The sequence below is a fragment of the Cyanistes caeruleus genome, chromosome Z, assembly GCF_971803275.1.
Source record: "Cyanistes caeruleus chromosome Z, bCyaCae1.hap1.1, whole genome shotgun sequence".
NCBI lineage: Eukaryota > Metazoa > Chordata > Aves > Passeriformes > Paridae > Cyanistes > Cyanistes caeruleus.
Window position 1 is genome coordinate 1,139,071 of NC_141732.1, and position 12,647 is coordinate 1,151,717.

At 43.1% G+C, this 12,647-nt stretch overlaps 1 protein-coding gene across 1 annotated transcript in view; it reads left to right on the forward strand.

Moving 5' to 3' along the window:
* Positions 1-12,647, forward strand: part of ATG10 (autophagy related 10) — a 61,065-nt gene that overhangs the window by 45,575 nt on the left and 2,843 nt on the right. The window contains exon 5 of the mRNA XM_023944700.2: positions 250-347. Within this exon, the coding sequence (XP_023800468.2) occupies positions 250-347 (98 nt within the window). The remainder of the gene's footprint in view (positions 1-249; positions 348-12,647) is intronic.

Consider the following 12,647-nt stretch of genomic DNA (forward strand, 5'->3'; position numbering starts at 1 on the left):
GTGATGTTATTTTGTGGTTTTAAATCCACCTAATCAAAACTTTGTTTTACAGAACTAGGTACACTTCACACCTTGCAGTCAGCACAGTGAGTTGTTACTCTCAGGTGACAGAGCAGAAAACTGTACAGGGAATTCAGGGTGCACCTTCTGTCAGGATTTGAACAGTTTTTGGTTCTAATTTTGCTGTTCTTTATTAAAAATACAGCGTGCTTAAGAGCTTTGGCTGAAGGTGGTTGTTTCTTCCCCCAGATGGAAGGCCTTTAAGTCTGGAAGAAATATGGGGAAGTGTTCATGCATCCTACCAGGCTCGTCTGCAGGAGGGGCCCTGGGACACTATTACACAGCAGGTGAGAATCCTCTGCTCCTTCAGGAAACTGGGAAATGCAATATATGCCTGGATCCTCCGTGGCCTTACCCCTCTCTTGGACAGAAGGAAAAAAAAAAATTAAAATAATAAAATATGTACATATGTCTGTATCATGTTGTGCTGAACCATTTACCAGCAACAGTTTCAGTCCTGGATTTTGATGGATGTATAAGTGTTTATGATTTAAGGCTTGCTTTGACAGTACCTCATATTTAAAATACTTCTCCAAAGCCAGTCCTCTGAAATTCAGGCAGTTTCTGAGTAATTGTGAATTTGGGTAAACACAAAAGCAGACTTATTTACGTAAATAAAACATATCAATGTAGCATTTCACGGATTGTCTGGTAATCAAATTACCAAAAAAGACTGTGTGTAATTTTCAGTTTTAAATAGGCTTGTGGTGTTCAGGACTGAACAAGGGAAAATTGGTTTCCTATCCAAAAATAAGTTGGTGCTGTCTAATAGTGCCACATGGCTCAGAGCTGAGCTGCTTGCTCTGGTGTCTTCCCTTTGCTCCAGGTCTCATGAGTAAATCTGATGGAGAATTGAGACTCTCCAGGTGTTAGTTCCTTTCGCCATCAGACCAAGATACCAGCGTGTCCTCCGCTGTTTTTTTTCCCCTTCCTCCCTTCTTTTTTGGATTTTAGCTGTTTCCATGCCACAGCAGCATGACAAGGATGTAACATCCACCGAGTCCTACAGGTGCTCCCTTAATTCAAATAACACAGTTTAATTACAAGATGCCTGTTTGGAGACGGTGCTCAGCCATGGGAACACGAGCAGCATTCTTGTTTTTGCAGCCACAGACTATTATTTATCTTGTAACAGCTTCCTGAGAACCTACCAAGCCATGGGTGTCCTGGTGATTGCTTGTGCATGTCTGAGTTCCAGTTGTGAGCTGGCAGGTTCTTACAATACACACTTTTCACATGGAGCATTAATTACCTGGCTCGTCTGTGAGTGAAGATGAGGAAATTGGGTTTTAATAACATAATGTAATCATGTGACACTACTGAGAATAAAGCATAAACGGGATGTTTGGAATGTGTGAAATCAGAGTGGTGGAAGCCAAAAGGAAAATCAGGTCACTCCCACACAGGGATTATTTTTGCTTCTTAAGGGACAGTAAAATAAAAACTGTCCTGCATCTAATAACTGGAGGTGTATGGTGGATAAATACACACAAATTCCTGCAAAAAACAGGAGTTTTGGGTGGCAGAATGTGTGGAGTGATGAGTCTGTTTCTGGGACACTCTCCAGAGGTGGTACAGCCAACTATGAGTGCAGTGACAAACACAGGAAGAACATTTTGAAGAAATTAGCAGAGTTAACAGCTGCAAAATGTGACTTTCTGTTAAATAAGGAGATTATGGAAGATAATGAAAACTAGCCTGCAAGCCTCAGATCAAAGCAAGAGTCAGGTCTACAAGCAAAAAAACTGCTTTTCTCCGTCAAATGAATCAGGGTTCAGAACTGAAATAGGGAGTTTTGTCTTGCCTAGCTGCTTTTCTGCTGACCCATTTTGTTATGTGGGTTAGGCTTTGCCTGCAGGGACACAGATCCTATAATGCAAGTCACTGGGCAAGCTCATCAAATCAGGCTTGAGCACTCGGTACACACGAGCAGCAGAGTAAAAAGGTTTAGGATTTTAATCCAAAAGAGATACAAATTTTAGATGCTACAAGCACTCCACCACTGGGAAGAAAAATTGAGCTTGCCAAGGGTCCATGCATGTTACTTAAATTTTAACTAAATTTTTACTTACATTTTAACTGAGGCTGATTTGCAGTGTGATTGGCAGACAAGGAAAAGAAAGGCTTGCTGACTTTTTGGGACTTTTTTCCCCAAGTATTTTATGAAATGAGGGTGCCAGGCCTGTGCACATTCCTGATACAACTATATTTTGGTGTATACTCTCTGTGGTAAAATACATCCATGGTAAAATACATCTCAGGAACTGAGACAAGCTGCAAAGAGTGGAGACATTTGACATTTGCAAATTTTAGGTAAAATTTAGATTTTTTTTTTTTTTTTTTTTTTTTAGTTACTTTTGATTACGGTGGAAAGTTATGCTCATTTCCAGAGAAAGCATCTTGAAATATTTTTCCTGACTAGATTACTGCAAAAAGCAGAAGCCAACTAGTTACCTTCTCATAAATAAATTAACATGATAAGGTTGCATAGTATTTTATAATGATAATTGATAAATGGTGATGATTTAATTGCACTTCCTCTAGTAATAATCTTAAAATGCTCAAATGAAGTTCCTGTGATTGGCTTTCTTGTGAGTTAAATCTCCCTGGGGTCTTCAGTCATCCCTTCTCTACATCCGGCGATAACTTGCTTTAGCTGTTTTAAATAATACAAATCAATTAGAGCACACAGCTGTTTAACAAAACTTCCAAATGTTGCTACAGGTCTCTGTGGGTATTTCCTGATGACTTATAATGACATCAATTTAGCACACCTGGTAAGATCTGTGTGAGCTGGAAGTGGCTTAATTCTGCAATGACAGGAAAATTAAGGAGTATTTATGGATTGCTGTTGCCTTCCAAAAATGTTGCCAACTGTGATTTTCAGCTTCTTTTTAGGAGTATTCAGAAGTGGAATTACAGATATTGCAGCCCTATCTCCTGAATTGCTTACTTGTAACTTGGTGGATGCTTTTTATTGTTATTTATATATATTATTAATTGAAATACCATATAAACATATATTATATGTATGATGTATAATATTTGTATTATGTATTATATAAATAACATATATGTTATTTGTATTAGCTATACACAGATACAGATATACACAGATAGTGGCACTGCCTAAACAGCTCAAACTTATTGGGTCTTCTGTGTGTAATAAATGTAATAAATGGCAGGTGTAATGTCCCAGTTAAGAAGGCAGCAGCCCAAAAGTGCCACAGTCAAATGCTAAGTGGTGTGGGAAATTGAGAGAATAAAACCTCACAAGAACAGGAAGAAAGTTTTTTTTAAAAAAAAACCAAAAACAAAACAGAGAGTGGAGAACAGAAACGAGACAAATGGGGAGAAATCTCCCCAAATATGAAAGTGAACAAATTTTGTCACATGGTAGTGCGTGCATGGTAGAGCCAGGAATTAAAAAAAAAAAAGGATAACTAATACTGAGTTAATCTGTAGAGGTTGCATTTGATCTTTTATCATTTTAGAAACCTCTCTGAAGATGAGTGGGAGATGTGAAACAGCAGAGAGGGACTCTGTGGTTATGGACAGAACTTCAGGCTGTGTGGCCTTGTTGGGTCCTCTCTGTGGAGCTGGAAGTGAGAGACTGAGAGGCCTTTTTTGTTAGGATGGGTGTGGGATAGGCATTGTCAGGGCATGAGTTTTCATCCTGGCTCTGGCTGAGGGCTCCACACCTGTTTTGAAGTGCCTTCACCAAGATCCAGGACACTGGTGTAGCCTTCACATCCAGGAATTTTCCAGAGAGTGTGGAGTGATACTGGATTGATGGATACAGTCACCTGTTAGGAGGTAAACTGGCCCCCACTGATTTCTCAGGCACCTTTTGAAATTTAACAACACTGGAATAAGGGATTGAAAAAAAAAAAAAAAAAATGGGTAAAGACACTACTGATTCTTCCTATTTTTTTTTTACCCTGGTGAGTATTTATAGAAGTGTAGACAAAGCAGAAGTACTTCAGCAGGGGGAGAGACAACACTCTAACAAATGTGTTTCTAAGACTATGATGAAACTGAGTATTAATGTAATTAATTCTATGAACACAGGTGCCCAAGTCCACTTTTGATTCTTGTTACTGCTCCTAATCCATGCCTTCCGTTATTTTTTTTTGTGTGGAAACTAGCAAGAGAATTTTGTAATGTGATGAATGAAGCTGATCACAGTCAGTAGCATCACCAACAATTTTGATTTTAACAGAGTGATGTTGTCATAAAGCCTGACCTTCCCCTGAGGAAACAAAGTCGTAAACACAATCAAGTATATGTGCTAAGGCTTAATCAATGCTTAGTGATGATGGAATGTAAAACCAAACATCCAAGGATAGAAATCGAATTGCATTATTACAGGAGGCTCAGGGGCTGAGAAACTACCCCATAAAACAAGAACAAAACTTGGTGACTTGAAGAGCCTGCAGAAATAGTCTTAAAAATTAATCCGTGAGTCAGGATTCCAGAGGACTCTGGAAGCTGTGGAGCACATGTGTCCATACATGGCTCCTCTCCTTTTTAACCAACACTGTTCAGATGCAATTACTTCTGCTACCAAAGTGCTCCCAGCCATGGGAGGGGACATGTTTCATGTGTGACACCTTGATGCTGGATTTGCCAACAATAACTCACCATTTTCCTGGTTTAGCCATTTACTATTGGTGCAGATAAAGTAACTCAGACCACTCTGATACTGACTGTATCTTATGTTTCTGTGATCAGGAATTTTTCATCTGTTTTTTTCTCAACCGTTCACTTCTCAGTTTCATTTAAACAAGGTGTTTTTCTTCTGTCATTTCATACTTAGCAGGTAGTTTTAGTATTTGTGTCATATTTCTGTCATATCAAAATTGTTATACCAAACCTAAACTATGAAAATCACAGCACAGATCTGCACTTATTTCTGAGTTAATCCAGTCTTTTTCAACCAGGAGTTAGGAATCTGGAGGACACATTCTTTATAGTACCTCAATAATCCTGTCCATTACATCACTTAATTTATAGCAGTGTTAACAGAAAAATCAATAAACATTATTTCTAAAATGTCAGGGATGTTAATAGTGTGATTTAAAAAAGGAGAAAGAGTCAAAACTCTGAACAGAACACGTTGATATAGTGTTGTAGAGGCACATCTTGCTGAAAATGTGATAGGGAGGATTTAAATCATTACAGCTCAGTCATTTTGAAAAATGTGGTAAGGTAGCTATTCTTAGACATACAAATCTTTCTTGCCATATTGTGGGATTTTGCTAAGTGGGGGAGGCTGTATACAGTATTTCTTAACAGAAGGTTGCTAGGATCGCTCCTAACGAATTTGAGTTGCATCAACAGTTGCTATGGATCCCCTGCTAATATTTTTGGAAAATTATTAGTACAACTTCCTGAGAAAAGGGAGTCTTACCAGTAGAGGCTGGAATGCTATTTGACAGGGGGAAGTGACAAGGATGGCAGAGATGGGTGGGTATTTCCCACTGAAATCCTCTGTGCTGTGTTGAACTCCTGGGGTTTAAACCAACCTGTAGTATTGTACAAGCTACCAAGGAGGTTTTATTTTAAAACCTGCCACTGATTAATAATGTTCACCTGCCCTACAGTTTAGTCATGCTTTTCCCCATGAGATTTCATGGACAATAATCTAATCCAACTGATTTCATAGAGGGGGAAGACCAAATAATGAACTAGTACTAAATGTAGAGTAAATACAGAATTTAATGGCTAAGCAGCTGACAGATGTGCAGCTGATGGCACCTACCAGGACTTGTGCAAGGCATTTCACACTGTCTGACATGACATCCTTGTCTGTGAGTTGCAGAGCCGTGGGTTTGGTGGATGGACCCCTGGGTGGGATGGGGCTGGGTGCTCACACTTGGGGTCAGTGAGTCGATGTCCAGGTGGAGACCAGGGACGAGTGGTGGGACCATGGGGAGCTCATGGAGCTCGGCAGGGCCTGGGTCAGGGCAGTCCCAGGCACCAGCATGGGCTGGGCTGGGCAGGAGGAGCAGCCCCGGAGGAGCCCTGGGAGCCCAAAGGTGCCGGGCTGGGCCCCAGCGTGGGCAGCAGGGCAGGGGGGATTGTGCCCCTCTGCCCCTCAGCTGAGACCCCACCTGCAGAGCTGCCCCAGCCCGGGCCCGGCACAGGGAGCAGCTGGAGCTGCTGGAGCCGGCCCAGAGGAGGCTCCAGGATGAGCAGAGGGACGGAGCAGCTCTGCTGCCAGGAAAGGCTGCCACAGCTGCCATTGCTCAGCCCGGACAGGAGAAGCTTTGGCCTCAGCTCCCTGTGGCCTCGCAGGGCCCGAAGGAGCCGCAGGAAAGGTGCAGAGAGACAATTGCCAAGGGCTGCGGGGCCAGGAGCCAGGGAATGGCTGCCAGTGGCAGAGGGCAGGGCTGGATGGGATCTTGGGCAGCAATTGTTCCCTGGCAGGGTGGGCAGGCCCTGGCACAGGGTGCCCAGAGCAGCTGGGGCTGCCCCTGGATCCCTGGCAGTGCCCAAGGCCAGGCTGGACATTGGGGCTGGCAGCTCCTGGGACACTGCGAGCTGGCCCTGCCCTGCCTGGGGTGGGAATGGATGGGATTCAGGGTTCCATCCAACCCAAAATAATCTGAGATTCTATAATAATTTACATGCAGAGATAAAAAGCAATATGAAGTTCCCTGTCAGTTTCTTGGGCATCATTCAGGACAGACTTTCAAGTCCCAGTACTCTTGTTATTTGAGTTGTTCTGAAATGACGATTCAGTAATATTTTCCGTGTAGATTCGTAATTAATCAAACAAATTACAGTGTAATAGTATTGATTCTCTTGATTATTTTCTATTTCCTTGGAAAAATCTGTTTCAGTGCATTGCATTTATGGATAATTTATCTAGCAGTGGTTCTGCTTCCAGAGAGCTTCCCAAACAGGGATTTGTAGAGTAAGTTGTAAAAGCATGTTCCCTGCCTGGTCTGGCATTTCTCCTTGTAAGTGAGGTGAGTTCTGCTCTGTCTTCCCCCCACCATGACCTCTGGCCATTCACTTCTGGAATGAATCTGCCCACTGAATATTCTCCCCTTGTGGAAAAATCCTAAATTACACAACAGCATTGACTGCACAGTGTGAAAGAAGTGAGGATCACGTGTGATGCACTCTGGTCCATTTGAAAGGCCACTGGAGTGGCCAACAGGCATTGTAAACCATATTTTTTTCTTACTTTATTAATAAAAAAAAGCATTTTAAGTGCTGCTGAAATGGGAGTTAGGTATCTGTGCTAACAGAAAGCAGTTTATACCTAAGCACCTGCACTCTGGAGTGGTGGCAGCAGATGGTGTCAGCAGTTCAAAAGCATTTAGACAAATTCATGAGGCCACTTGTCCGTAAATGGATGCAAAATTACCTGGCAGGAGTGTGTTCTCCAGTGCCCATGGAGCAGATCTGCTGGAGCAGTGCAGGGGGAGTGAAGCACAGAGGGAGCCCAGGTTTGTGCCATCCCAGATGCTGCTGGGGGAGGCAGGAGCCACTGCTGGAATCCCTGGAATTATGGGATGAACCCTTTCAGGCCACTTGTGTCAAGTCCCAGTGGGTTTGGGGTTGGGTTGGTTTTTTTTTTTTTCCCCCTTACAGTTTTTTAATCAGGGTAGGAAATCTGTCTCCAGAGTCTTTTCCATACTTCCACAGCTTGTTGGATCGTTAGTTTTGCACCTTAGATGAATCTCATAACTTAAGAACAGATTTTAAATAGTAATTAATTAAGGGTATATGCTACATAACTAAAATGGTGACAACTGAATTAATCTACTTTTGGCAAGCATGGAAGAAGAATCATCTGTTTATTTTCTTAGGAAAATGGCTGAGATGCCATTTCTTGACAATATAAGTATGGACCTGCCAATTTTTAAGTATAAAGTTTTCTTGAAAAATCCCAAATGCATAAGTTACGTGCTTGTGAGGAGCTTTAAAGCCTTAAAAGAAGCTTGTTAAGCTTTAGAAACATGCGTGTCACCTACTGCTTTGATTCCTCCTGTTCTTAAAATTAATAATTCAAACATTATTTTTTATATATATATAAAATATGTAATTATAGATTAGCAGTGTTGGCTAGTCTTGATGACTGTTTTGCTTGTCCTGAATGACCTCTCCTTTCAGGGACCTTTTGTTAGCTATTTAATACCTTTAATGTAATAATAAAGTTATAAAATATAAAAAGTAATCACCACCTCTTCAAAACTGTAAATACTCTAGAATCAGGCAGAAATGGGGCATAAAATACAAATTACAGAATCACAGAATGGTTTGGTTTGGAAGGCACCTTCTTTGGGATCCATGATGGATTTGAAGCAGCAGATGCAAAGTGGTAGGCGTGGTTCATCTCAGAGAAATTCTGGCTGTGTTACGGGTCCTTGTATTTCTGTGCTGTAGGATCTGCCAAAGCATCTCTGCTTTCCTCAGGAAAACGTAGCCATTTAATTGCCTTTTCAGCTTGGACTTGGTATTTGATGGAAGAAGGACGGGATCCAGCTTAATTGGGGGCATGGTGTTGGAAGTAGTGAAAGTGTTAATAAAAAAATCATCTCTGAAGTTGGTTGTGTTGGTTGCTGTCCCTGGCAGCACAAGGGGAACAGGGACATTAAATCACAGGGGCAACTGCAACTGCTTGCCTGGAAAGAGCTGGAGTGTAAATCAAAGCCCTCTGCAGCCTCCTCCCACAGAGACAGGCTCAGTAGCCACAGGAATCTCCTTTTTGGGGCTGGTTTGCACTTTGTCTCCTCAGGGTCTGGGGAAACTTGCCTCAGTTATGCCAGTAGGATGACTTGTCTGGCTGTGAATTGAGGTCAGTGACCAGAAATACATCACCTGTCCCAAGTCACAGAATCCCAGACTGGTTTGGGTTGGGAGGGACCCCAAATCCCCTCCATTCCCACCCCAGGCACGGCAGGGCCAGCTCGCAGTGTCCCAGGAGCTGCCAGCCCCAATGTCCAGCCTGGCCTTGGGCACTGCCAGGGATCCAGGGGCAGCCCCAGCTGCTCTGGGCACCCTGGGCCAGGGCCTGCCCACCCTGCCAGGGAACAATTGCTGCCCAAAATCCAGCATAACCCGAAGTCACAGAGATGGAGAAGCCCTGTACAAATTACTGTGCTACCAACAGCTTTATTACTGTGATTTACACCTTCTGTCAGGATTGTAAAAATTCCCCATGTCCTTACAGTTCCTTAATGTTGTGCTTGCAACAGAGTGATTCCATAGTAATAGAGTTTCCATTGTAGCAATCCCATTTTTAGAGGAAAATCCCTTTGACCTCAGGTTCCACACGTTTGAAGTTCCATGTCTGCAGTTACTGTTCTGGGACTCAGGGTCAGTCTGAAGAGAGGAATATCCCTACCTTCTTTCTGAGTGTGTAGGGTTGGATTATATTAATAAGAAAGTTATTATTGATGTGTGCGAGAAAATAAGGAATGAAAAAGATTGACCATGAATTCCAGAACATAAATTGCTTGTGGTATAATCTTGAGTGAAGAATTTTTACTTAAACCCAGACATTTGTTTCAGTAAATTTGGTCAGAAATTGGGAGGAAGGGGAAAACTTGTATCCTCTTTATTAATTGCATCACTATTTCCTTTTCCTAAATAGAAGAGATTATGGGGGCCATGTTTTATTAATTCTGCCTTCTTTTTCTGACCTGGTGGCTGGGGTTTTGAACACTGCTGGGAAAATGTCTGGAATAGTTGACACCAGCTATGGTGTTTGCTGGTAGGATCCTGCACAAAATTCTTGACACCCCTGTGTGAATTTATTTTTGCAAAGCAACATCATGCAAACCAGGTAGGGGAAGAGGCAGCTTCAGGCACAAATCCCCTGGACTATCATCAATGGAGAGACCATAAATGTTGTGATGGATGCTTGAAGGCAGTTTAATGTAGCACTGGAGAAAATAGAAGCCATTACCTCTGGAAGAGCTCCAGTTATGACAGAGAAAATAAATGGTGCTGTTACAAGAGATGTACTGACAACAAAATTCCTGCTGGCTGGGGAGGAGAGCAGCAGAGCATGGTACAGAAACCTACAGACAATTACCCGTTATCGAAGTAATGTTTATTTTTGGTTCAAATCCGACATGGAGACTGCTTAAGATAAAATGACTTAATCCAATCTGATGGAAGTTTAGTCTTAATTATACTTGTGCTTGGGAACTGCCCAGTGTTTGCCACTGCTCAGATCAGTGTTGTGACATTTCCCTGCTCAGCACCTGTGCATGGAGGGCTGTACCTGCACAGACACTGAACGGAGAGCTCTGCTCGCTCAAACCCAGCCTGGGATGGCATTCCTGAGCAAACCAGGTTCAGGAGCCAGGGAATGGCTGCCAGTGGCAGAGGGCAGGGCTGGATGGGATCTTGGGCAGGAATTGTTCCCTGGCAGGGTGGGCAGGCCCTGGCACAGGGTGCCCAGAGCAGCTGGGGCTGCCCCTGGATCCCTGGCAGTGCCCAAGGCCAGGCTGGACATTGGGGCTGGCAGCTCCTGGGACACTGCGAGCTGGCCCTGCCGTGCCTGGGGTGGGAATGGGGGGGCTCTGGGGTCCCTTCCAACCCAAACCATTCCAGGACTTTGTGATTAATATTCAGTCTACCCCAGGGAACATTTCATGTCTTTCATCCATCTCTCTCCCCCACATTTTTTTAATGGGAGGAGCTGGGGCAGCAGCTACAGCAGCAGGCACAGAACATCCTCACACATCTTTCCTGCATCACCTGTGAGAGAGGTCTTTACAGAAAATAAAGGAAGCAACATTTTGAGCTTCCAGATTCAGCAGAGCTGAACCCAGGGCCTGCCTGTGAAAGATTCCTTCCCCATCCCAGCTGGGTCGGACTCAGAGGGATATGCAGATGTGTGATGGATTCCAGCGTGTGGTGCTGGACAGGCACTGCTGTAAATCAGCCTCATAGCTAGATAGATCCAAAATCATAGACAGATCCAGGAAAATAATGCTGTTGATTTCAAATAAACTGTGTGTTAGAGTATTGCTGCCCAGAAGAGTTGTGGGCAACCTGCAAATGGGTTCTTGCAGTACAGTGCCAATGAGTGCCTGTGGGAATTGACTTGCAACTCTCACACCGCCCTGGTGCATGACTGCCTGGAAAAAGATTAATTGTAAACAAGACGTGGGATGATTCTCATATATTGTTTCTCGAAACTGTTTTGGGTTTTTTTCTTCATGAAGCCCCAGTAGGACTCTATATTTTTGGTGTAGCTGGCACCAGACAAGACTAGATGAAGGGTAGAATTGCTGCCCTAGTATTTTGCTCAGGATACATTTCAGTGCATGTGGAGTGTCATTGTTCTGCCAGGTAAGTGCAGCAGGCAGTGAACTGATGCTAATGAAGCTGATGCAGCACAAACTTTGACTCCTTTTCACCCTTCTGACAGTGTTTGAGAAGGATTTGGGGTTCATTCCACCACACACACACACCCCCCACCCTCTCTCAGGGCAGGCTGGGGGCCTGGCAGTGAGAGGCTGTGTAGCCCATTACCAATTCTGAAATCATCCAGGGCTTTGATAACTCCTGCATTTTTATTGGCAGCATCCCCATGCTGCCTGCTCAGAGCTGCTGTGTCAGTGGTTTAACCTTGAGTGTACAGCAGAGCTTCACAGGATGCCATTGTCTACAGGATTTGGAATGCAGCATTTGAACCAGAGCTGATGCTCTCAGGAAGCATGTTTTCCCTGATGCTCCACAAGCTTCTCATCCCCACCTCAGCCTTCTCCCTTTCTAAAGGCAGCTCCTTAATGGCTTTTGGCTCAGGATTTCTTTTGGCCTCTTGTACCTTCGTGGTTTCCCTGCCAGTGTGTGACCCATTCCTGTCTTTTGAGTAGCATGGAATTCCTGTGTTTGGGAATGTTTTCAGTGCCACTCTGTTGTCATATCGTAAGAAGAGGAAGGACTAAAAGAAGATGTAGAATGTAAAGGTAATAGACTATTTTAAAAATCAAGTCTGGCCTCTGTGTGTCACTCACTGGTAGTTTGCTGAAGCAAGAAATGCAGAGCAAAATCAAATCCTGGGGGTCAGGATGGTTGGGAATAACTTCAGGCTGAATATTCAGCTTTGGAATTACCTTCATGCCTTGTTCAGGCAGCTGAGTCACATAAGCCCAGGTCACTTCTCTCTTCTTTCTGGGGGCTTGTGCTGCCTCTTACACTCATCTCCCATGTAAGGGAAATTGCTGAAATTTTTTTCACAATTTACTTCTTAAATTTTTTTTTATTTTGCATAATAATTTTGTAAATATTATTAACTGTATATTTTTTCCTGTCTTTAAGGTATTCCATTGACATGATCCATGCATTTTCTGGAATTATTTGGAGGCTTAAGTTAATTTGAGCAGATAAAGAAAGGGGGGGGATTTTAATTCAAAATACTACTCTTTCTCAAAGGAAAAACCGCATCAATTCACTTTTGACAACAGCAGATGGTAGCATTCTTATGCAAGTTATCTGTTTGCAGTGTGAAACAAAGCTTTCTGAACACTCTTTTTTGTATATTCTGAAGCTTCTGGGAGTTTTTAAAAGTTCTCTTAGGCTTAAAGGGATTGATCCTTGTGAGAACATTT